Source organism: Cervus canadensis, chromosome 25, assembly GCF_019320065.1.
Source record: "Cervus canadensis isolate Bull #8, Minnesota chromosome 25, ASM1932006v1, whole genome shotgun sequence".
Taxonomy (NCBI): domain Eukaryota; kingdom Metazoa; phylum Chordata; class Mammalia; order Artiodactyla; family Cervidae; genus Cervus; species Cervus canadensis.
The window spans coordinates 29381860-29408386 of NC_057410.1; the positions used below are offsets into that span (position 1 = coordinate 29381860).

Genomic DNA, 26527 nt, shown 5'->3' on the forward strand with positions numbered 1-26527 from the left:
AGTTCCCTGACTCTTCTCTGTACATAGTGGCTTTGGCAATTGCATAGATCACTCATTGAATAAAAAACAAGACTACCTCTCTGCTTTCAAAGTCTCTGGCTGCCTGGTGGGTCTTCACTGTGTACTGGACCAGAACTGAGGACTGGGATACAGGCCCTTCTCTGGGTTCCTGCTTTGTTGCTTCCTTGGCTCTTAGCCTCTGGTCAGGCTCATGCCCCCTCCATCCATGGAGTGCGGGGCCTACTTTGAAGGGAGGAGAGGAATGACTTCTATCCAACTTTCAGATACTGTGTTTCAAAACTGTCCTTTACAGCAGAGTATAAGTGGCATCTCAGACACGGTGTCAGATATTGGTTGTTATTCAGTTGGGAGTTGTCACATTATTTAAAAACAACAGAAAATAGTATGCTTGCACTCCTCAATTGCACTGAGGTTCAAGGTTGCAGTCTGCTGCCTTATAACTCCAGGACTGTGGGGACTGAACCACCACCAGTCCAGAAGGTATGATCGACCTGAACTGCTGACTGCTGCCGGAGCTGTCTTTAGACAGCCTTATTGAGATAGAACTGAAGCCATCATTTTGAATATCCCTATTTTTATTTTTAAACCTATTTTTCTTCCCTGTCCTTATCAGTACTGTTTCCTGTTTTGTTTTTTGGTTTATAACCATCAAAAATGTCCAAAGAAAAAAAAGCTTTCTTGGCAAGAGTTGGAATAAAGGCACATAACATACACACTTGTCACAGCCATTTTGAGTTGACTTTATACTCTTTTGCAAATGAGAAGTAGGTTTTATCTTGCCTCTTATCTGGTAGTAATAACCAATAAATTTTTCAATAAAGTATCTGCTCTATGAGCCAAGTTAAAAAAAAAAAAAAAAAACCCAAACATTACCACAGGTGCAATAGCTAATCAAATTCACAGGTTCTGGGGATTAGAGTATTTTTAGGGGGTCATTTAAGAAATTCTGCCTGCCACAGCATTTATTCAAAAGATGAAAGGGAATTCTTTTGGGATGCGGGGGAGAAGGAAGTGGGAATAAACTCTAAGTAATATACTAAAGAGAGAAGCCAAGCATTTGCGATGAGAGTCCTGACCTCATCCATGGTGTCCTGCCCGCCTGTATCTTCTGCTGCCTCTAGAGCGGCTACTTTGGTCACAACGTCCTACCACAGTGGCTTAAGGTAAATGGTCAATAATAGACATTTTAAGGAATGCTTGGGCACTAAAAAACTCTTGCCAAGCTTCAGTTTTTCCTCATCAAATGGTGTCAACACCAAGCCCTCCAAGAGCTTGTCCTAAGAATACATGTTGGAAAGTGCATCTTTTTAGATATGGCTCAACTAAGAGAGAATTTCATTGCTCAAAACTCGGAGGACCAGGATAATACCCCTGTACTCCTCTTACATATTCTACTTCAGGATTCAAGGTAGATATCCATCCCTTCACCTCATTTCTCTTCAATGAAGATTAAGACACAGAGCAGCCTCTATGTTCCTGTGTACCAACTTCAGCTAAACACCAGGGTTGTTCCTGAGCTGCTTTTTCATCCTGGTGACCCAAGAAGATCTCAGACTAACAAATCCATCCTGGAAGGCAAGCTGGAACAGGGTTTCTCATTATTACTATTTAGCATGTAGATGGTTTTCAAAGAACATCCTTTTTTTCTAATTAGGATGACACTTTTGCCTGGTACTGAAGAAACACAACTGATGATTGGGGAAACTGAAATCTAAGAAGAGGGGACCAACTATATGAGAAAAGAATATAAAAAAGAGTGGATATATGTATGTGTGTAACTGATTTACTTTACTGTACATCTGCAACTAAAACAACATTGTGAATCAACTATACTCCAATAAAAATTTTAAAAAAGAAAGAGGGAAACCAAGACTTGCTGCCTTCAGCATCCCTGGGGTTTTTTTCCTCCAGGTGCTTTATAGCCAGACTTGCCAACCACAAGGGGAAGAAACTGTGTAAAATGCCTGTAACAGGCTCTGAGTTTCATGGAGAATGAGAAAGCAAATTATAATCAATATACATTGATCTTTCAAGGCACCATCCTTTCCAAATACCCAAAGTCACCTTTGTGTGCATGCACTTAATTCTTTGGATGAAAATTATTATCCTGATTTAATAGATAGGGAGAAATTGAAGACCTAGAGTTATTTATTAGTGATCTGACCACCATCACAGTGGCCCAGGGCAGAAGAAAGATTACAATAACATCTAATTTCAAATCATGCAATCTTTTTGAAATTACAAGGACAAATAGAAAGCTTTGATTGCATGTTATCAAAACTGGAAAGATCTTCAGAAAATTTGCTCTTGGACCCTGTCTCTACTAAAACAAAGCACTCCTCCACTCCAAATTGTTGGCAACTTGGGTTGCCAATAGATACCTCTTGGGACCTGAAACTAAGAGGATCCTGGTTGCCTCGACTCCTTCTGAAGAAATTTGCTTCCAAGCTTCTTGCAGCACCATCTCATCATTCACCTGAGAGAACAAGAACACGTGGGCCACCAGATGTGCTCTCTCCAAGCACCTGAGTTGTTAAGGAGTCAGTTTTAATCCCAAAGAAAGGACCAAGGAGAAAAATAAAACACAGATGATTCTGATCTGATTACTTGGTAACAGAACTGGCAAAGAAGCCCTTACCAGAGGTTCAAACTTACGTGAACAAACCAAAGAGAGCACTATTCATCATCCCCAAATATGTACATATCTTGTACCTACTTAAGGCTGGAGGAGCTATTCTTGTGAGGTCCACCTAGAGCCCCAAAGTGCAGTAGGGTATAGTTTTTTGGAATAGTATAGCAATCTAGAAGCAAATTGAGGATAGGATCCCACTCAATCCTTGATGACAATAGCAAAAGGACAGGGTGAATAATTTGAGGCGACCTGCTTCCTAAGCATCAGTTTATTGTGGGGTCAAGTGTCTGCTCTAGGCTTTAATTACTGATTGAACCAAAAAAAAAAGTGTTATGATCATCGACATGATCATGAAAGGACTTTTATACCCAACTTCAAGCATATGTAAGGTAAGTCTTACTTGAAGTTTAACCTTTTTCTTCAAAAAAGACTTAAGAAAAAATTCATTTTTAGCTGTGCTGGATCTTTGTTACTTTGCTTGGGCTTTCTCTAGTTGCGGAGCTCAGGCTTCTCACGGCAATGGCTTCTCTTGTTGAGGAGCACAGGCTCTAGGCGTGTGGGCTCACTAGTTGTGGCATGTGCACTCTATTGCTCTGCAATATGTGGAATCTTCCCCAGACCAGGGATGGAACCCATGTCCCCTGCGGTGGCAGGTAAATTCTTATCCACTGCGCCATCAGGGCAGTTCTAAAGTGTAGCCCTTTAAAAAATTTTTTAAATTTTTTATTTATTTTTGGTTATACTGGGTTTTTGTTGCTGCATGTGGGCTTCCTCTGGTTGTGGCGAGTGCGGGCTTCTAATTGCAGTGGCTTCTCTTGTTGCAGAGCATGGGCTTCAGTAGTTGCAGCTTGTGGGCTCAATAGTCGTGGCACACAGGCTTAGCTGATCCAAGGCATGTCAGATTCCTGGACCAGGGATGGAACCCGTGTCCCCTGCACTGGTAGGTGGCTTCTTAACAACTGGACCACCAGGAAAGACCCTGAAATTTAGCCTTGAGAAAATAATAATCCTTTACCTTTATACTAACCCCTGTCCAGAAGTCCCTCTTGAGGCATTTTTAAGGAAAAAGGCTTATCATTGCTTATTCTGCTCTTTTTGGCTTGAGAAAACAGCAATCACCAGCAACACTGGAAGAGAACTAGACCAACAGTGTGGTAGTCTTACACCCTGGACTACGAGACATGACCCTTGCTCCCTTTCAAGCTCTGCTAATAAATATTCTTTGGGAGAGTCCTTTGATATCTCAAAGTCTGTTCTGTCACTTGTGAAGTGAGGTGGTTGGTTTAGACAATTAAATTGAAAATTTAACTAAGATACTGCTGAGATGTGTCATGTTAAGATACTTCTAAGGATACGAGTATGACAGAGTCCCTGCCTCAAGAAACTAACAATCTAACTTAGAAGGCACACATCTGTGCATACGTGTACATAAGCCCACATTTATCACACACAGTAAGCATTATAAAGTACGCAGCATGCTTTATAGTCCTTTAAATGGACTAATGCTCGTTTGACTGAAAGTAGAGGGAAACCAGATGAAAGCTTCATGGAAGAGGTAGCATTTAAAGTAAGTCTTTCAGGGTAACAGGGAAAGTTTGAAAAAAAGAGGAAAGTGACTAAAGATTCAGGCAAAGAAAACATAGAGATGGACAAAGTTCAAGGCCTGCAGATACGTAAGGACAGGAAAGCAGGAAAGTGAAAAATGACAAAACAGTCCACTTTGGGTAGAGTGTAATGGGAATAAGACATAAGCTGAGAAAGTTGAATCAGACTATTTTTGAATTGGTCAATGGCAGAACCAGCCCTACATTTACAGATTAACCTGGCAGTGGTGGGTAGAAGTAAATGCCAGAGGGTACAGATGGCAGGCAGAAGGCCAATTAAGAGGTTATTGCAATAGACCAGTGGGTGGCAATGAGGACATCAGCCAGGATAGTGGCAGTGAAAACAGACAACCACTTTAGTCAAAATTTTAAACCGGCACTGTATGTTGCTTCTGTCCCAATTCTCCATGGTAACAGGCTATCCCAAGTGAAAATTATTAAAAAGGAGCACTAATTTGAATAAAGCTTTCCCAACATAGAGAATGAACACTAAGTGAGCCCAGATCCACGTTGAGTTTAAAACCATCACTAACCTCTGGCCTTATACTTTCACCAAGGCATTCAGCCAATTGTGGAAAAGAAATATACACAGGAGACTCAAGAAACATCTCATTAATACAGTATTTATTTGTCTTCCTTCTGTCAAGCCCTGAGCCAACCACTTTCCCCAGGCTGCCTGGGGAGGTACAGAAAAAGAAACATACGGGGCAGACGAGACACGGGAGAAAGAACTATGGGAGGTGGAAACGTCTCCTTCACATGGCGAAGAGGATGAGAAAGGCCACCATCAGGCAAAAAAGCCCCATGGCCTCCGAGAGGGCAAAGCCCAGAATGGCGTAGGAGAAGAGCTGCTGCTTCAGAGAAGGGTTCCTGGGAGGGGAAGAGAGAAGACTGAATTTCTAGTCCATATAAAGAAAAAGACAAACATTAAAAGAGGGCTCAGGGAAAATCTATTTCAAGCTAACATTTCAGGTAACGGGTCTCTCAGGGTGACACCATCATGCCCCATTTCTTGCTCTGACCCATCAAGGTCTCTACAGAGATGAATGGGGGAGGGGACAATCCAAAATTCTGTAACACAGCCCAGGTACAAACATTACCTCCTCCACTGTATCACCACATCTTCCCTGGGTCTGGACACTTAACTATCCAGGGTTCAACCAGGATGGAAGATATCTCTGGGAGGCAGGGTCTATCAGAGCAGCATTTCCAAACTTTAAGCAGTAGAACCCCATAATACAAAACGTGTAACAGCTAAAGTGTGATGGAGTGGCGGAACTGGAAGTCTTGTTTGATTGGTCTCCCCTTCATTCTCTAAGAGTCTCTGGGGTGTACCCTCAGAACCCTAGGGCTTTATGTAACACAATTAGAAAAACACTATTCTAGTGGACAAGGACATCAGAGGGACAAACAACTTCTCTTATTTCAAAACAGTCAAAAGATTTTGGGCTGCAAACCGCCTGGGGGCGGGAGGGGGGGGCGCGTCATATTTAGACAATATGAGTCAAAATGGGATAAAGGACTCCTAATTCTGAAAATCAATATATAATTTCTATTTCCCTTACTGTCACCTCCAGAAGACTTGATGGATAAAGTGAAGCAACACTAGCTTTTAACAGAATTGTGGACACAGAAGTTTCTTATTTCATACAAATCCTAAAAAATAAACTTATTTCCCCAAAGACATTGAGAGAACTTGCAGGTCTCTGAAGGATTAATTTAGCTCTAACACTGAGTTGCCCAGAGCTGTTGGGGACCAAACACTCCCAAATGTCAGGGAGCACCGGGGCTGGATGCAGAAGCAGTTTTCCCAGGAGTGATAAGGGAATTCCCGGGGACAGGGAAAAACAGTAGCAGAGCCACTATGCTGAGGCTTTAGACTGGGGGGTGGACGTGGCAAACTTTTTCTGTAAAGGGCTAGACAGCAAATATTTTAGGCTCTGCGGGTCACATACAACCTGTTACCTTTTTTATTTTCATGAACCTTTAAAAATGTAAAACCCTTCTTAGTTCAGCTATACAAAACCAGGCAGGCCCAAATACAGACCTCTTGCCTTAGTTTGCTGACTCCTACTTTAAACCAAAGCTGTCCAATAGAACTTTCCAAAATGGTAGCTACGAGTCACATGTGGCTGCTGAGCTACACTGAAAATGTACAAAACTTAAGTCAGTGTATTTTTAGTTAAAACTCACATCTGAATACCATTATGTGGTTAGTGGCTACTGTATAGGATACTACAGCTCCAGAACCCCAAATATTTCTGCCCAGACCTGTGGAAGCACGGCAGAGAGCCAGTGGAGGGCCCATCTTACCTGGCATAACCAATGATGAGACTCCCAAACACAGTCCCAATTCCAGCTCCAGAGCCAGCCACCCCTACTGTGGCAGCCCCGGCTCCAATGAACTTGGCTGCTGTGTCGATGTCCCTTGAAATGGCACTGGTTTGGAAGCTGCGGCTAGGAGTAAGTGAGGTGGTCAGGGGACGGGGGACTGCTGCCAAGCTGCTGTGGCTCTGTGAAGAAGCAGCAGATAGAAAGTTTTTAGGAAATCCTTTTTTTGCTTTGGAAAACTTCGGTACCATTTAATCCCTTTCTCCCATCATTTCTCCTCCAAATAGATAGTCTTTTAACTCCCCAGAAAACTCTACTGCCAAGCAGAACTTTTAAATGAAAGAGGTGGATGTCAAATATCTTCATGACTCAGGTACAGTCTAGAAATGGAAGACTACAGCCCTAGCCTGTTCCTGATGCCTTGAGATCATCTTCCTGGGCTACATGCTCCCAACTCAAGTCAGTACACTAGATCAAGTAAAATGGGAGTTACAAGCAGCACACAGGGGCATGTGCTGCCAATGGCAAAAGCTGGAACATTAGGGAATATATCACATTGTATATGGTATCATGAGTCCTCAGCACTCCCCCTACTGGTTCTGTCAGGTAACCCTCCCTTCCCCACCCCATCCCCACCCTCACCCCTCCCCACAGGTCCAGTCCCACTCGTAAGGTACCTCATCTGTCAGTGTCTCTGGTCGTCTTACCACCACTGCAGACAGTGATCGGCTCAATAGTGTAGAGGTTCTCCTGATCTAGCCGGAATAATACAAGGTCAAGAAGGTCAAGAAAGGCTGTGGAGAGGAGTTTTAGAACTACTGCAAATTATTACTGAGATGCCCCATTTATTCACTAGAACTTAAATTGGAATCTCAAAAGAGAATCTGGAATCATTCATTTAAAGCATTTACTTCACTCAATAAAAAATCTACACATATACTGGTAATGGCCAGCTCATTAGAAGGAAGTGAATGACTGGAACATCTTTCCCTGAACACACTGTTCTGGAAAATAGGCACAAAGACCTATGCTGAAAATGTACCCCCTCCTGGATGTCTTTTCTAACTCCAAGCCAGCGTCTCCAAAATAGACAACATGGTGGTTAACAGCCAAGGCTTTAGTCATATATAACTAGATTCAAATCCTAGCTCTATCTGACTTGTGTGATCTTAGGACAAGTCATGTAAATCTTTTTAAGCCTGCTTTCTTATCTATCAAATGGGAATAACATATCTCAGGGTTGACTGGAGGAGTAAATAAGATTATGTACATAAACTGGTAGACTCAATGCCAGGCACAGCAAGTGCTCAATAAATAATACCAACTAACAGCATCACTCCTTTTCACTTATGAGTGAATGAACTGATTGCCTCCACTATCAAATACTCTTTCATTTCTTCCATCCTGTTGCTTTTGAATCAAATATTTTTCCTATGTGTATTTTAACTTCCCACCCAAATTTAAGCTTCCAGAGGAACTCCTAGCTATAGCTCTCTGACACTCAGGACAAAATCCTGTACACAGTGCATACTCAGTCTGACTTAGGCAATTTATTTCATGTTTACCATTTCTGGCAGGGCTCCAGTTTACAAGGACACAGTGTTTCTGATAGGAATAACCTGATCTTAGCCTAGATGCTCATTTATGCTCTTCTGTTATGACTGCATGAGAAAAATCAATTGGCCTTCATGGGACACAAGGCAAGGAACGCCTAGGAAGCATTCACTGTCTCGTCAGGCTAGCAAGGCAAAGGGCCCAACTGTGAAGCATAAGGTCTGAGAAGCAAAAGACAAAACACCTCTCCTTAAAAACTTTCTTGGGAAAGGTGGGTACTCACCAAGGAGGGGGTGGAGACGAACTTGGCGCAAGCGTACATTTTCAGGGGATGAAGGGCTGTGGCAGGAAAGCTGCAATTACAGAAGCAGCAGTGTAAGTGTTGTTCTTGCTCATCAAAAGACAGCTGTATTAGTAGGTGCTCTGGAAAACTTAAATGGCCCAGAAAGCAGTAACTGACCTCAAGTCTTAGCAGAGATGGAATGAGAACCCTGAAGTCAGGATTTCCTCCACACAATTTCCAATATTTCCTTATAATCAAGTGACTTCTCTTGGTCTGAACAAGAAGCCACTTGGTCCCAGCTTTAAGACATGTTATCTCCTTCCATAGCCTCACGAGTTGGGACTGTAGATGAATTTTCCCAGCATCTTTTGCCCAAGTTTCCCCTCAGTCTCTTATCCAAAAGGAACTCTTCTCAAGCCTTCACTTCCTGGATCTAAAAATGTTGCCCTTTAAGACTATCAGGGTAATTCCCTAGCAGTCCAGTAGTTAGGACTCTGAGATTCCACTGTAGGGGGCATGGGTTCCATCCGTGATTGGGGAACTAAGATCCTATAAGCCATATAGCCAAGCCACCTCCCCCCCCCCCAAAAAAAAGACTCTTGGAAGATATGTGCATAAGGCCAAGACTCTGAAAGGGCCTCTAGCAATCCTCTTATTGAATTACCAGGAAACGTTTGTCAAAACATGTCAAAAGATTTGTCAAAGATGTTCAAGCTGGATTTAGAAAAGGCAGAGGAACCAGAGATCAAATTGCCAACATCCGCTGGATCATCGAAAAAGCAAGAGAGTTCCAGAAAAACATCTGCTGCTTTACGGACTACGCCAAACCCTTTGACCATGTGGATCACAACAGACCATGGAAAATTCTTAAAAGAGATGGGAATATCAGACCACCTGACCCTCCTCCTGAGAAATCTGTATGCAGGTTAAGAAGCAACAGTTAGAACCAGACATGGAACAACAGACTGGTTCCAAATCGGGAAAGGAGTACATCAAGGCTGTATATTGTCACCCTGCTTATTTAACTTATATGCAGAGTACATCATGAAAAATGCTGACTGGATGAAGCACAAGCTGGAATCAAGATTGCCGGGAGAAACATCAATAACCTCAGATATGCAGATGACACCAGCCTTATGGCATAAAGCAAAGAACTAAAGACCCTCTTGAAGAAAGTGAAAGAGGAGAGTGAAAAAGTTGGCTTAAAACTCAACATTCAGAAAACTAAGATCATGGCATCTGGTCCCATCACTTCATGGGAAATAGATGGGAAAACAATGGAAACAGTGATAGACTGTTATTTTTTGGGGGCTCCAAAATCTCTGCAGATGGTGACTGCAGCCATGAAATTAAAAGATGCTTGCTCCTTGGAAGAAAAGTTATGACCAACCTAGACAGCATATTAAAAAGCAGAGACATTACTTTGCCCACAAAGATCCGTCTAGTCAAAGCTATGGTTTTTCCAGTAGTCATGTATGGATGTGAGTTGGACTATAAAGAAAGCTGAGCGCTGAAGAATTGATGCTTTTGAACTGTGGTATTGGAGAAGACTCTTGAGAGTCCATTGGACTGCAAGGAGATCCAACCAGTCTATCCTAAAGGAAATCAGTCCTGAATATTCACTGGAAGGACTGATGCTGAAGCTGAAACTTCAATACTTTGGCCACCTGATGCAAAGAGCTGACTCATTTGAAAAGACCCTAATGCTGGGAAAGATTGAAGGCTGGGGGAGAAGGGGATGACAGAGGATAAGATGGTTGGATGGCGTCATTGACTTAATGAACATGAGTTTTAATAAGCTCCGGGAACTGGTGATGGACAGGGAAGTCTGGTGTGCTGCAATCCATGGGGCTGCAAAGAGACACTAAGCTACTTAACTGACAGACTGAGGAAGCATTTGTCAAAACACTTATCTCCTATGTTAATTAACCAGATAAGGCAGATCAAGGAGGAAATCTGTCATTACTCTAATTAGCAATGACTGTTAAAAGTATTCATTTCCACCATCATTCTAAGGGGTATTCAATTCTGTATCCTCAAGACCTTAAACATGGACTTCCCTGGTGATTAAGACTTAGCTTTCCAGGGCAGTGGATTAGGGCTCAATCCCTGGTTGGGGAGCTAAGATCCCTCATGCTTCAGGGCAAAAAACAAAACAAAACAAAACAAAAAACAGAAGCAATGTTGTAACAAATTCAATAAAGACTTAAAAAAAAAAGACCTTAAACAATGTTAACACCCTTGAGGTACCTAAATTGGTAGAACTCAGAGACGAGTGGGTGAGTTAAAGACCTACAGGCAGGGTTTTTCCAAGTACACTTGGAGGCCCACCTGAACTAGTTACAGGAGGGTAGGGACTGTGTATGTATTAAAAATGTGGGACTTCTCTCACAGTCCAATGGTTAAGAATCTGCACTTCTACTGCAGGGATCCCTGGTCAGGGAACAAAGATCCCTTGACCATGAACTGTGGCCAAGAAAGAAAAACAAACAAACAAACAAAAAATGCATATTCTTCGGTCTCACCTTAAGGCTTTCTGGGCCAAGATTCTCCTTGGGAATAAGGCCCAAGTACTCTATTTTGGGGTTCCCTAGTGGCTCAGCAGTAAACAATCCGCCTGACAGTGCAGGACACTCGGGTTCGATTCCTGGGTGGGGCCTAATGGATAAGGCGTCTGATTCCGATTCCTGGGTGGGGAAGATCCCCTGGAGAAGGAGACGGCAACCCACTCCAGTATTCATGCCTGGGAAATCCCATGGACAGAGAAGCCTGGCTGGCTACAGTCCATGGGGTCACAAAAGAGTGGGACATGACTTAGAGACTAAACAATAATAACGTTCTATATTTCAGTGAAGCTTCCCAAATGATTCTTAGGTACTTGGAGAGCGTGGTCTTAAAAAGTTTTAAAACTATGGCAGTGGTAGAATAAGAATTTGAACTCTTCTCACTCTTAACGCTTTCTAATATGCTACAGGTTGAAATACTCAGTGATTACTTAGGCCTGTTAAATGACACTTCCTTGAATGAGCTGGACTAATACTTTCCCAGATTAACTTCTGGTTCCAGAATGTTACTTTTACATTAATGGATGTCGTCAACTCTTGTCCTTTCCGGAACTCTGATTTCTGCCCATATGTAAGTCTAACCCAATTTTGCTGCCAGGTTGTTCAGGTTTTCTTAGGTCAAAAATCCAAAATTTCTTTTAAGCTTAAAAAAAGGAGACTTTTTTCCCCCAAGGCAACAAAACCTCAATATCATCATTTTTAAAATATAGCTCTTAGAGGGATTAAATGAAATAACATATGGGAAGAGCCTGATGTGGAACTGAAGGAAGTCTGCAGGAAGCGGTGATCCCTCTGCTGGCCACCTAAACTTGGCCAAGTCTGCACTTGTTAACCAATATCACCTTGGGGAACAGCACTACCCAGGTTCATGGGTTTCTTCCTCAGTGGAGGTCAGCCAGGGAGTTACAGGGCTGCTACTTAATCGTTCCCTTTCTTAACCTTTTCCTCTTGAGGGCAGAGTCTGGGGACTCTCAGTAAACCCCTTGACAGGAAACCTGGCAAGTGGGTAGCACCCCATGCTGGCCCCTCCGCTTTTTAGGCCTGTTGCCTCTAAAGGAAAACCTTCACAAAGCCCACGACTTGTTTTTTTCCGCTTCACCGCAGTGGAAGGAAGAGAACGTCACTGGGAGACGATACGCGGTACCAAAGAAGCCTGCCTCTTTTCTGCTATAGCTCTCTCCCAGTCCACAGCCTGAAGGTAGGGGGTGCTTTGGCTGTGCTGTTCATTTCTACCACTTTCATGGTTTACTTTTTAAATCGAGGGGTGCTGCCTAGAGGGACTGGTGGCTTTAGACAATCCACCAATCTCCACTGCTCGACACTTGAGATCCTGGGGCCAAAAGTCTGGAGGTTTCAGAATAAGGAAAGCACGAGTCAGGATGAGAAGAGAAAGGAGAAATTGGAGGGGAGAGTCTGGGGGTTGGGACAGTTCTGAAAGGGCAAAAGGGTGAGAAAAGAGCGTTTGCAAGCGACAGGTAAAATGAGCACTCTGGGATTTGACTTTCGACAGCTCCCAGGCGCCCTCCCCCCCTCCACGAGACATCAAAGATGGCGCCAGGCCCGCGCGGCTGGAGGTCACCGGCACGAGGAAGGGGCAGCCCTGACGCGCGGGGATACGGGGGCAAGGGAGGGCGTGAGGACCCAGGTGGGAGCACGCAAGGTAAGGGCCTCAGACCATCCACGCGAGGTGGGCGCCCGGCGCGCGTGCGCGGCGCAACACGGGCGCGAGGGCCCAAGGCCTTACCTGCTCCCAGTGCAGAGAAGACAGAGAGGGGCGGGGAGGGGCGGGAATAGGAAAAGGAGGCTCAGCGCAGGCGCGGCCCGGACCAAAGAGTCGCTCCGCCAAGGATAGAGAGATCACAAACTTGAGGGCCCAGGCACCACAGCGCCGCCTGCCAGCTCTGTGGCGGTAGCCAGCCAGTCACTCCACCTGGCGTCTGAGAGGAGAAACTGCAGGCCGAGCCTGAGAAATGAGGACACTCCGCAGTGTAAGCCGATCCGTAACGTGGCCTGCGGTTTGCTCAGCACAGCGGCTGGGATCTTGGATTTGCTTCTCTTTTCCAAGCATGCGCGATCACACTGCGGGGGGGGGGGGGACGACGGGGTGGGGGGCGGTGAGAAGAAAACCCAACTGTCCAGAATTTCAGTGTTAAATGGCATACAATCGAAATGGGGTTCAATGTCCAAAATCTAGCAGAAGGAAAATGAGGTCACAGGATTCCCGACGCCTGTTGCCACCGACCCAGGATTTATGGATTCAATGGGCGGATAGTCAGAAAAATGCCCCAGTTGCCTCTAGTGGCTCGGAGAAGGCAATGGCACCCCACTCCAGTACTCTTGCCTGGAAAATCCCATGGATGGAGGAGCCTGGTAGGCTGCGGACCATGGGGTCGCTAAGAGTCGGACACAACTGAAGTGACTTAGCAGCAGTAGCAGCCTCTAGTGGCTTCACTTTTATTTCCCTCTTCTTATTCCAGTGATCAACTATGAGAAAATCAGCATCAGGGAATCAGAAGATAGGGGCTAAAGATGATTAGGGCTCGAGAGCCCTGACCCTAAGCATTCTTTCCTGAGGCCTGAGACAGTCAAGGAATAGAGGGCATCAGAGACCAGCAGTGAGGTTGGGAGGTCAAACCAGGCATGCCAGGGCCTCTGCTCAGGCTTCATCTACACGAGTTAAGATAAGCAGTCCCCCACCCCCAGGACGTGCTCTTATGGAGGTCCCTCAGCTTCTTCCCCTTTTGCTCGTCCTTTCCCCATGGGAGAAAGTAGGGGGCCTCCTGGCCCTCACCTCTTCTTCTAGGCTGCTTTATGTCCCAGATAGGTCTGACCTGTTCCTTTGGAGGGAGGTCCACAAGGCCTACCCACTTTCCCTCGCGTCCAAACCTCGGCCGTCCAGGCATCGTCTTGAACGCAGCACGAGAAAGACGGGGAAAGCTCACCAAACCCCCATAAAAAATAAAAAAATAAAAAGAAGGCCGCGGCTGTAAATAAAGCCAAATCCGCCACCCTCTGAGGGGCCGTTTGTCCTCCCCTCCTTGGCCCCGTCCTTCCCGCCGCCCCCTCCCGGCTCCCGGGCCCCGCGGCGCCCCGGCCCCGAGCTCCTCCATTTAATCGGATTTGGGAGAAGGGGAGGATAAATCACGGCAGCAGCTTTACGGTCCCGGAGGAGAGGCGAGCCGCAGCCAGGCACACCCCGGCCGGCGATAAAAACCGCCGCTGAAAGCCCACGGAGCAATTTCCCGGGACCCCGAGCGACGCCATTACAGGAATGTAATTTTGCCCGGATGAGGCCCCGAGTTTAATTATCCTCGCGGAGGAATTTCAATGCGGCCAATCCATCTTGCAGGCGGGCGGCAGAGGGATTTATATGGGCCCGTTATTTCACACCGATCCTCCATCTGCATTTTTATGGCCCTGAGCTTCTGAAAGGGAGGGGAAGGAGTAGGGAGAAATCGGAGAAGCGGGCGAGGAGGAGAAGGGTGGGAGACTTCCCGCCTTTCCTAAATCTAAGATTCCAGCTCGAGAATTTGGAATCTCACTGGTTCCCCTGAAATGCCCAGATCGCTCTCCATTTCCAGTTGTTGACTCGGGGTGAGGTTGCGGGTAGGTGAGAAATGGAACTGGTATCCTTGGGAATCACTCAACAGGTATTTACCAGGTCCCAAGCGGTGCCAGGCACAGGGTGAGATGCTCAGAGGAGAAAGGAAAAATAGGCTACAAGAATATCTCCTGGGGGGCTTCCCTGGCGGTGCAGCGGTTAGGACTCCAAGCTTCCAATGCAGGAGGTGGGGGTTCAATCCTTGGTCTGAGAGCTAAGATACCTCATGCCTGGAAGCAGTTGGCAAAAAAATAAATCTCCTGAGGTCCCCAGACACCTCAAGCCCGCCCACACTGAATTCCTTTTAGCCCGCGGCTGGACATCCTCAGGGCAAAACTTCCACAGCTCGTAGGAGCCGCCACCACTAGCCAGTTGTTGCAGCTGTTTGTTGCGACAATTTAGACCCCTCTCAGATATCTCTAACAATCCAAAGGAGAATTGGAGAAGGAGCCTGTGTCTGATATGTTTATTTCTCCCTTACCTCCGTTCAGTGGTAGGCTCTGAATTCATACACCTGGCTTCCCAAATTGCTGTGTGACCTTGGGCAAGCTGTTTAACCCCTCTATATCTATCTTCTTTTATGTAATTTGGGAATGATAATTCTTCATAGTCGTTTAGTCACTAAGTCTCATCTGACCCCTTTGACTGTAGATGGCCAGGCTACTCTGTGGGATATCTCCAGGCAAGAATACTGGAGTGGGTTGCCATTTCCTTCTCCAGGGGTTCCTCCCGACCCAGGAATCGAACCCAAGTCTCCTGCTTGGTAGGTGGATTCTTTACCATTGCGCCACCTGAGAAGCCCGATAATAATGCTTGCTCAGCAACAAATATTGGGATAATATACATGAAGCTTTTGGGCTTCCCAGGTGGTGCAGTGGTAAAGAATCTGCCTGCCAATGCAGGAGACGCAGTTTCCATGCCTGGGTCAGGACATCTGGAGGAGGAAATGGTAACCCCCTCCAGTATTCTTGCTGGGAAAATCCCAGGGACAGAACAACCTGGAGGGCTACAGTTCATGGGGTTGCAAAGAGCCAACATGACTGTGCAGAGATACCTGAAGCTTTTAGCAAGGAGCTTGGAACTTAGTAACTGTTCAATAAATGCTAGTAATATAATAACATTTGTGTGTGTGTGTGTGTGTGTGTTAGTAGTAGTGTTATAGTTGGGAGCATTGCAGCTCAGTTCTGCTCTGCTTCCTAGAGACTTTATTGCCAGCTTCTTGCAATGATAGCCCCTGAAAGAAACTCAACTATGGCTTTCTGAACTTTTTTACCTACATAAATCACACAAAGGAGTTACTTGACAGGTTAGTGGGTGGGGATCTGTGGGGAGGGCTGAGAATTCCCAGGGCTACCAGATTTGCAACCAGACATTAAACCTGGAGGCATGAGACTACAAAAAGTGGTTGGAGGTATGTGCAGAGGGGTGAATTTGAAGACAGCAAAATATAATCCAAGAGAACATTAGCTAAGGGTCTAGGGATTTTCTTAACCAAGGGCTTGGGAAAGGGTTCTTCCTTCACTTTACTGAGGGAAAACTAGGGTCCAGAAAGGAAAGGGTGTGGAGCCAGAACTATCCTTTCCAATCAATCCTTTTCTTTTCCTACCAGACCAAGTAACAAGGTTGGCCTGATTGGCCAGTTTTTCTAAGGACCGTTAGTGGCAGATTCTGACTGGTTAGCCACCTCCCTGCACAGTGATGATGGTGAAATGAGATTGATCTTTTCTTTCTTAGGATTGGTTAACAACCCTCAGGGGGGCCAGAGACTCATTTTAATTGACTGGAGAGGCTAGGAGGGAGGTCCAGCACCTTTCATATAGAAATTCTGAGAGTTCTTTTTCCACAAAGGTCACCAAGAAAGAGTCTTGACTGGTTTATGCATATTTGCCTTTGGACTGGAAACAATAGCTTAGAGAAGAAAAATCAAGAGAGTCATGCAGGCATGCTACAGTTCAATTTGAAACCCAAACAGAGAGAAGGATTCACAGAGGGAAACAGAAGAGTGGTAAAAAGAGAGAGACTAGGACACAGAGAAATGAAAGGAAAAAAAAAAATAGCCAAAGAGGATGGATTTGAATAATTTGGTTTTCATTTCTGGTGGTTTAAGAGGAGGCTACTTTATGATGCATTTTGTTAGAGGCACATGTTGCCAGCGTGTGGCATGGGAAGAACAGCTGTCTTGGAGGCAGGAGATTAGGAATCTGGTCCCAGCCCTGCTACTAACTAGCTGAGTAGCTATGCAAGTTACTTCATCTGTCAAAGTTTCAGTGTCCCCATTTGGAAAAATCAGGGGGAGAAGTAGGTGATCCGTAAGGTTCCATCTGATATTAACTCTCCTGATTCTCTTTCTGATAAGCAGTCTGTTTTCTAAAGCTGGTGGTAACTTTACACTGCCATAAGGACTATTCTTGGGTGCTATGTTCCTCTATTTATTTGAGATTGTTAATTTCAAGCTTTTGGGACTGGTAGGCACTGACTGATGGACTTTTCTATTTTCTCTTGCTAAATCAGTTCCCCAGAATAACAGGATTGTGAGCCATCAGTAAACCTCCCTACTCTTGGAGAAAAAAAAAAAAAACAAACAGTAGATGGAAGAAGAAAAAGTGTCATGGTTATCCAGGATTCCAAGACAGGGATCAGTGGAAGCGTTGGTGAGAGAAGGCCAGACAAGTTTTTGCTGGGAAGAACCTAAGTTCTTTTGAATTTATAAGGTGAACTTATACATGCTCTACGTATTTATCTAGAAACTATGATTAAGTATTTATGTGAACAGATTTGGTCCCTGCCATTTATTGTCTCCCAAGCCAAAGAACACACAGAGACAAAACAGAAAATGAAAGTCATTGTGATCATTGACATACACATACCACCCTGTGTAAAGAAATAGCTAGTGGGAGCCTGCTGTATAGCGCAGGGAACTCGGCTTAGTGCTCTGTGATGACATAGGGGTGGGAAGGGGCAAGGTGGGAGGGAGGTCCAAGAGAGAGGGGATATATATGTACATATAGCTGATTCACTGTCTTGAACAGCACAAACTAACATATTGTAAAGCAATTATACTCCAATCAAAAAAAGAAAAAGGTCATTCTGATACATTGTAAAGAGCTTAAGACTGAAAGTTAGAGATCTGAATGTAGATGTGGGAATATCTTTTAAAAAATAACATAATTAATTGGTTGATTTTTGGCTGTGCTGAGTCTTCACTGCTGTGCAGTTTTCTCTCGTTGCAGAGAGCGGGGGCTACTCTCTCGTTGCAGTGTCTTCTCTTGTCGCAGAGCACAGGCTATAGTAAACATGGGCGCAGTAGTTGCAGCATGTGGACTCAGGAGTTGCGGTTCCGCAGATCTAGAGCACAGGCTTAATAACTGTGGCCCACAGGCTTAGTTGCTCCAAGGCATGTGGCATCTTCCTGGATCAGAGATTACTCCCATGTCTCCTGAATTGGCAGGTGGACTCTTCACCACTGAGCCACCAGGGAAGCCCTAAATTTGGGACCGTTCTTAACTATGTGACTTTGAAAAAAATCAGTTCACCTCTCTGGACTTCAGTTTTCTTAACTGCACATTGTAGGAAAACACTTGCTGACTATTGAATTCTTTTTCGGCTTTAAATGTAAATAGCATAGATCTGTTCTGCCTGTTTTGCCCTCACCTCCTGTGACTTTAAGTATTCGACCAGTATTAACTGAGCATCTACTGTATGTAAGGTGCTGTACCATATATTGTGATTAGGAATAAAAAAGGAGAAAGCACAGTCCCTTGTCTTCATAAGTTAATAATCACTAGGAAAAACATGTACATATATAACTATAACTTGCAGCAAGGTTTAATGGGTTATATGGGTTATAGGAGTTGAGGAAGCAGTATGATTTCCATTTAGAATGATCAAGGGGGCACTATGATTAAAAAGTAGTTTTTTTTCTTCTTTTAAGAAAATTTAAAGTATTTGAATTACATAAAGGAATGCGATTAATGAATATAATTTATGCAATAGATATTTTTGGAGATCCTACTATGTGCCAGGTGCTGTTCTAGGTGCTGGAAACACAGATGTGAATAAAATAAGACAAAAATCCTTGCCTCCTCAGAGGTGACTTTAATATAAATTATAAAGCATAATAATAAAATAGACATCCATTAGATGACCCCCAGTTTAGGAAAAGAAAAAAAAAATACTAATACCACTGAGCCATCCCCCCGCCCCCCAACACATGCATCTCTCCTATAGTAAAGTAATCCTTGACTTTTATGTTTATCATTTCAAGATTTTTCCTCATATTTTTACCATATTGCTTATTTTGGTCTTTTCCCCCTACTGTTCTAAAAGTGATATAATATTACTTGTATCCTTCTTTACTTACTCTTTTCATTCAACATTATGTTTCTAAGATTCACTGAAGCTGATGTAGGTAGCTATAGTTTGTTTACTTTCATTGCTATATCATAGCCCACCAATTTGTCAATTAATTTCCCTGTTGAAGAGTATTTAGGATTGTTTTCAGCTGTTTGCCACTACAAACAATGCTGCTCAGAACATTTCTCCTAGTATACATGGGTAAGAGTTTCTTCAGGGTACATATATATGAATTGCTGGGTTGAAGCATATGAATTTTTCAACCTCTCTGGATAATGTCAAACTGTTTTCCAACATTTATGCCTACTAAAGTATATAAGAGTTTTGCTTGCTACCCTATCCTTACCAATTTTGGTATTTAGTCAATCTATTGGATATAAAATGGTGATTTGAATTTATACTTAATTATATTTGCCTTATTATTAGGGAAGTTGAGCATCTTTTCATATATTTATTGGCCACTCATGCTTCTCCTTATGTGAAATGCCTATTCATATATGTCTTCTGCCCATTTTCCTATTGGGTTATTTGTCATTTCCCTGTGGATTTTTAGGAATTAACAAATATATATAGCCTAGTCCTGACTCTTTGTCAGTATCAGCTATCTACTTCCAGTTTTTAGCAGGGTTGGGATTTTAGTAGAGGCTTAAAGGATGGATGATTTCAGTTCCAGCTCAGAGTCCTCATTTATTTGGATTAATTAATTCTTAATTCATTCATCAACTATTTATTGACTGTCTAGCCAGACGTCATGCTAGACTCTGAGAATACGAATATATTCCACACTTGCTCACCAGTCACCACTTCCAAGATCTATCTGGGTCCAAGCCAGTGACATCTCCTGGTGGACCACTACTATGGCCTCCTAGCTGTTCTGCCTTTTCCAGTCTGGTCTTGCCATGGTCTACTCACCACCTAATAAGCAGCTAAAGTGATCTATTGAAATGTAGATCAGATCATGCAACTTAAAGCTTCCCAATGGTTTTCCAGTTCTCATAGAAAAAAATTTCAGAGTTCAGCTACACTAGGCTCTTATTGACCCTCAGTCACACCACACTTACTTGTCTCCCCTCGGAACCACCTTTGCTGTTTCCTCCACCTGGATCATTCTCCTAGGTTATGCTCACTCTCTCATTTCATCTAGGTCTCATCTCAAATAGCACCTCCTTAGAGAGGGCTTTTCTGACCACCCCCAGTGGTGGTCAGTTCAAATAGCCGCCACTCCCCAGCCCCTTTTAACTTTCTGGCCATGCTGCTTGTGAGATCTGAATTCCAGAACCAGAGATGGTTGAAAGCGCAGAGTCTTAACCACTGGACCACCAGGAAACTCCTCCATCTTCCCTTCTTTATCTCATTATCCTCCTTCATTTTTCTTTTTAGCACTTATCATAGTTTTATTTTTATTGCTTTTTTCCTCACTAGAAGATAAGCTCCACTAGTTGAGAGACCTTGTCACCACTGTATCCTCAGCGTTTAGAAAAGTGCCTGGCACTTAACAGGCTCTCAAAAGAAATTTTGTGAATGATTGAATGGTGAATCAGATAGAGTACTTGCCCTTAAAAAGCTTTAGCCTATCAGGGAATATAGGGAAGCAAAAGGCAAATAATTTCAACACAATTTGACAGTGTTTTAAGACGGATAAGCACTGGATGCTGTGGGAACGCATAGGGAGGACATATATTTCAGTCCTGAGAACTAGTAGTCAAGGGAGGCTCCCACGATGAGGTGACATTTACAAGAAACTCAAAGAACCTGGAAAGAGAGGAAGTAGAAGGATGTTCCACAGAGAAGGAGCAGTAAGGACAAAGCTTGAAGAGAGGGATAAGTGGTCTCTTCCACAAAGGGCAAGAAACTCAGTGTGGTCAGAATGAATAGTTGTGAGTGCAACAGGGTGCAGAGACTGGTTGTTAGTGTCTAGATCCTGAAGGATCTTGAACATCAAACTCAAGCCATTTGGGTTTTATCCAGAAAGCAGCCAGAAGCCATTTAAACCAGAGCATGAGCTCAGATTTGCATTTTAGAAAAATCGCTGTAGGTCTAGTGTGCAGAATGGATGAGAGGGGGCAGGACTGGGGACAGGGAGTGCTCTAGGGGGCTGTCGTTAGGATCCAGGTGGGAGATGTTAGTGGCCTGAACTCTGAGGTGATAGCCGGGATGGAGAAAAGTAGGCAGAGCTCAAGAGGTTTAGGAAGAAGAACCAATGGGCCTCAGTGATTGATTGTTATGGGGGATGAAGGGGGTGAGAGAGGTGAAGACAGCGCCCAGTTCCCTGGCCTGGGTCACTGGGGTGCCATTCCCTGATTGGGAAAGAGTCAGAGGGTTAGAGTGAGATGAGCAGGCCAACCCCTAATACTTGTGAGGCCCAGGGCAAGATAAAAAATATAGCCTACATACCAAATGTCTAAATATGTACAAGTTATAAATCAAAGCTAACAAACTGTTAAATAAAACATGTTCTACCCTCTTATCTTGACAAATATATCAATATCAGCTGGAAGATTTACATTTAGAATCCTGGGACTCTTCCAGCCTCAGTCTGACCTCGGGTTCTCTCTCTGTTCCTTGCTCTATCCCACTACCTGAGGGGCCTCACACCAAAGTGCGTGCTGGGGGCAGCCTCACCTCTAAACTCCACACCAACAAGGCTGGTGCTGCGCTCTCCAGCAGCTCCTTCTGTGTTTTCAGGAAATCAAACCCCAGGAAGAGGTCCTGGAAGTCGGCTTGGGGCAAATTGGCAGGACAGTCTGGCTACTGGAGCATGTTCTAGGAGTCGGCAGGCCTGAGCTCTGGGTAGGCACACCCCCTTGGCCTAAAGTTATCCTCCCCCTGCAAGAGGAAGAGACCCTCTAAAACTCGCCCAGGGTAGAGGTCCCTCTTACCTGGTCTAAGGGCATAGACTCTGAAATCATACAGACTGGGTTCAAACCTGTATTCTCATGTTTATTTACTCTTCTTTGAACCCGGGCAAACTCTCTGAGTCTGTTTCCTTTCTTGTAAAATGGCAATAGTAATATCTACCTCATAGGGTTATTGTGAGAATTAAATAACAATAATATATGCAGAGCACCTGGTATTTAATGCCCCCTCCCCCCTCCCCAGTTTACAGTTTTCTTCTCACTCATCACCACTTTCCCTCAAACTAATCATGGAGGCTGGGGAAAATATGAAGTTTGTTCTAGGTAAATTTTTTTTTTCTGGGAGGAGTGGGTCCAAGAAAAAGGAGTTTATAAAGGAAACAGTAACAATCTAGGCAGCAGTAATCCCAGCTCAGGCTGGGGCCATGTGGGGGAAAGAGGGAGAGTCAGTTGTCTTGTGTGTAGATGAATGAGAAATGGTAATAGCGTAATTGCTTTTACAATCTGTTTGTTTTGCTGACAGTAGCAGCTGGTTACTGTTTCGATTCTCGGTTTTCATGTTAAGACAGGGGAAGAAGGTGTGAAAAGAAAAAGAAAAATAATAGAAAATCCAAACATAATTTCTTGGAGACCAGGAAAATGGTCAGAGAAACATGGTTGAAAACACAGATGGTTTCCATCTTTCAGACATGGACTGGCCCTCTCGTTAAGTTGATCTTGTGTTGTTGTGTAACATGCATAGATTCTTACCACATGCTGTCACTCTCTCTACTCCTGCAGCTAGAATGCCCTTTCTCTCCGTCTCAGCTGTTCTAAATTCTACTCTTTATTTCAGGCTCACTCCTTCCATGGTATGTATTACCCTCCCCACTTCCTCTGAGCTCCCTAGTCTGTATCTGTGCTGGGTTAAGTCGCTTCAGTTGTGTCCGACTCTTTGGACCCTATGGACCATAGCCCACCAGGCTTCTCTGTCCAGGGGAATTTTCCAGGCAAGAATACTGGAGTGGGTTGCCATGCCCTCCTCCAGGGAATCTTCCCCACCCAGGGGTCAAACCAGCATCTCTTATATCTCCTGCATTGGCAGGTGAGTTCTCTACCACTAGTGCTGCCTGGAAAGCCCCTGGTCTATATCACCTGGAATTTATTCATGGTCTTAATATGTTTAGTCTTGTTCTCTTATCCTTTAAAAATTATTTTAATTTTTTAGAATTTATTTATTTGACAGAGTGGCCTGTGGGATCTTAGTTCCTCAACCAGGGATTGAACCCCTGCCCCCTGCAGTGGGAGCTCACGCCTTAACCACTGGATTGCCAGGAAAGTCCTGTTCACTTATCCTTTTATGTGTGCAAGTCTTGTCTCCTCAACAAGGGTTTAAGCTTATTAAGGGAAGGAACTATATTTCTATTTCTCTTCCATTTCCCATAGTGTCTATATATTCACTTAATATACATTTATTGAGTTACCATGTGCCTAAACTGGGGTTCAGGTGCTGGGGATACAAAAATTATATATATATATATATATATATATATATTTCCTCTTCACTAGTGGAGCTAGTAATGGACTCATGGTTTAATAACTGCCTATAAAAGTGTTGAACACATAATGGTTCCTCAGTAGAGGTTTGATGAATTGATGAACTATGCTGCTTTTTGACTAGGCATTCAATGAATGAATGAATGAATTAATGAAATTACTGGATAACAACCCTGCAAGCTGTTCCAGGTGTATCCCTCCTATATGAAACCAGTTCTCACAGACTTAAAGGTGTGAGACTCGTTTGAGGGGAGAAGTGCTCTCTAGAGGCATCAAAACAGAGAGCCTAATGTCTTTTCAAGGCAGTGTTCACTCCTTTCCTTAAGGCCTAGTGATTAAAACACAAAGCATTTTACAGGCATTGGTGAATACCTTTTGCCAATTTGTGTCATTCAGGTTGTGAATTATGAGAACTGTGTCCATTTTTCATAATAAAAAACAGTAATTATTGAATATTGATTATGTGCCAGATATTTTGCTGATTTCTTTACATGAATTATTTAAATCCTAACAACAACCCTATGAAGTAGATATGATTATTATCCCACTTTACAGAAGAGGAAACTCAGGCACAGCTAGGAAGCAAGAAAAGACAGAACTTGAATCTAGGAAGTCTGTGCTGTCCAGGCGATGAATTGGGAGAGTGGAGAGCTGAGTTCTTCAGCCCGCCCTGCTGTATGCTTGCTGTGTGACCTGCAGAAATCATCTCAGCTCTCTGGTCTTCGGCCCCTTCTGATCACCAATCTTAAAGCCTATTCTTTTGAATTCAAGTCCTCTGCTTCTCCACCAGTATCAATTGCCTAAATCTGGTTGTGATCCCCTAAATCTCATCTTTCATCTCCTCGTAGTGTGTAAGAGGCAGCCTGTGATGTTGTGTTATTCATAACTGGAGCATCCTTTTCTGAGACATTATATATGAAGACCTTGATGACTTCTTGAATGTCTTGGTTCATGGCTGCAGCTTATAGAACTGCAGAAGGACCCTTGAGCCCAATTTCTTCCTGTGACTCCATCCCTCAACTCCTAGTTAAGTAAAAATATTTCCCAGTATTCAGGATGCTTGTTATCATGAATCCATTCAGAGGACACAGCCAAAACCAGGCACTAATCAAAAGGAAGGTGGTAGGTCTGATTCATTTCTGTGTGTGGAGATTGATCAACACAGGCAAGAGATTGAGACCAGGTATCATGAAAGAGTAGGCATGAGTGGATTTGAAAGGTCGATTTCTCTGAGGAGCCTCCACATAGAAACTGAAGCTGCTCAAATCCTCCATTTTGTCCCTTCATAGCTGGAATTTTTCCTCCCTTGTATGCAGACAAAGGATAATTATCTGAACAACTGTGCTTGGTTAGCTGGCATCACTGTTTTAAATTGGTATGCTTAAATAAAAATTGGCTTGCTGTACCCCTCATGTTGTTATTTGACTCAGCTGCCCCTGCTTAGCCTCTCTCGTCCGTGAATCAAGAGTAGCTGTGTGTTGTTCTCACCAGGGCAGCCTCTGACTGGGGTGCCTACTAGTGTCCTTTCCAAGAGCTTCTTTACTCCCAGGCAACCTGGCAGGATGGTTTTTATGTCCCTGCCCTCACTTCCTTCCCTGCCTCCAATTTCCTCCTGTTGTTGTTTTCCAGAATCATTTGCATGGTTCTCCTGGATGCATTTCCCCCAACCTTCTCCATCCCTGCATAAAATTCTACAGAGAACAGGGACAAATATCTCCTAAAGAGAAATCAATCTCTCCCCCGGCCACCCCACCCCTTCTCTCCCTTTCTCTTGCTCTCACACACACAAACACACAGAATGGATGGCAGACTTCATTTCTCTTCTGACCTTCTCGTGCTCCCAAATATCAAATCAAGATCACTCCCCAAACCCAAACCCAAGCCTAAAAAGCAACACAGAGAGAGAATCACTTTTCTTCTAGGAGATGAATGCACCCCTTTGGGTATCCTCCTGAGGTTATTGAAGGGCTTAATTTCTGAAAAATTCTGCTTCTGTCAGTTTTGCATGTATTCCTGTGTGTGTTATGGGTTTGTAAAGATGTCTTCCTTAAGCAGAAGTTAACTTTGGTTGTAGGTTATAATTCTAACTGTGAGTGTGGGAGAGAAATTTTGGTGAGGACAAAAATCCTGTTTTGTCATTTAAAAAGGATTCAAAGGGACGTCCTGGTACCCGCCTCCTGGGAGGCAGATCTCTGGGTCAGACGGGATGAACCAGAGGAGGGAACACTTAAACTTTGTTTACAAACCAGCATAACATACAATGACAAACGAGTTCACGCAGGGGCACCCACGGCTTTAAATGGAGGAAAGAGCTGGGAAACGAGTGCTGGCACAAGGGCAGTACTGAGAAAATTTGGGAAAGTTTCTTGGAGGGAGCGGTGCGCGGCGAGCGGGGCTGGGAACCGTGGCTGAGGGAACGCACACCCGGGCTGCCTTTCCCGGGGTCTCCTGGTGGCGAGCTGGGTGAGGTGCTCTTTGGGCAGGCCCGCTCTCTGCGTCCCTCCATCACCGATCTCGCCGTCTCTCTCGCCTCCTCCTTGCCATCCCCGGGCCCCTTCCTCCACATCCACTCCTCCTAGCTCCCCCTCGATAATCTCCTGATAGCTCTTCAAATCCAATTATCGAATTAATTGACGTGCAAACCTAGAGGCAAACAGAAAGGGGCGGCAAACACCGGTCGGCTCAGATTTATCCTCCGGCCTCAATAGGCCCCGGCCGGGCGAGATTTACTGGGCCTCGAACACGGCGACAGTTCAAACCTTTGATTAATTATGTTTTTCTCCCGGCCCCATAATTTAGTTGCTCTTTTTCCCTCCCTGCTTTTTTTTTTTTTTTTATCAGTGAAAACAGACAGAGTCCTCATCAGCTTCAATTACAAGTATTAAGCCCCCGGACAGCACTTTGACAGAGAGGCGGCCAGTCCCAACTCCTTCCCGCCCCCCTAAATCATCCCCGAATTAACATCACAATCGGCGGCTGGCGCGCGTTCAGATTTAAATGGTGGCATATTGTTCGCGGACGGTCTAGTTCAGACCAGCGGGTTCTCAGTTCCCGGCGGCAGCCCCGGCCGCTCCCCCCACTGCCCCCTCCTGCCTCCCGGGAGGCTGTGACTCAGGAGCCGTGGGAGGCTCCGGAGCCCGGTCTCCAGCAGCGGAGGCTGCAGGCGGGGGTGCACCGGGGTGGGGGCGAGCGG

General features: G+C 44.5%; 1 protein-coding gene across 2 annotated transcripts; it reads right to left on the bottom strand.

The window, feature by feature from the left end:
• Window positions 1-4864: 4864 nt before the first annotated feature.
• On the bottom strand, window positions 4865-12798 carry ATP5MC2 (ATP synthase membrane subunit c locus 2). 2 transcript variants are annotated; one of them, XM_043446882.1, is made up of 5 exons: window positions 12734-12798; window positions 8426-8495; window positions 7266-7343; window positions 6571-6770; window positions 4865-5127 (listed from the first exon to the last, which is right to left on the bottom strand). In XM_043446882.1, the coding sequence occupies exons 2-5, from the start codon at window positions 8462-8464 to the stop codon at window positions 5013-5015; spliced, it is 432 nt and encodes a 143-aa protein (XP_043302817.1). In that variant the 5' UTR covers window positions 8465-8495; window positions 12734-12798; the 3' UTR covers window positions 4865-5012. The 2 variants fall into 2 exon arrangements, with proteins under 2 accessions (XP_043302817.1, XP_043302818.1); XM_043446883.1 differs by lacking the exon at window positions 12734-12798 and adding an exon at window positions 8603-8624.
• Window positions 12799-26527: the final 13729 nt, after the last annotated feature.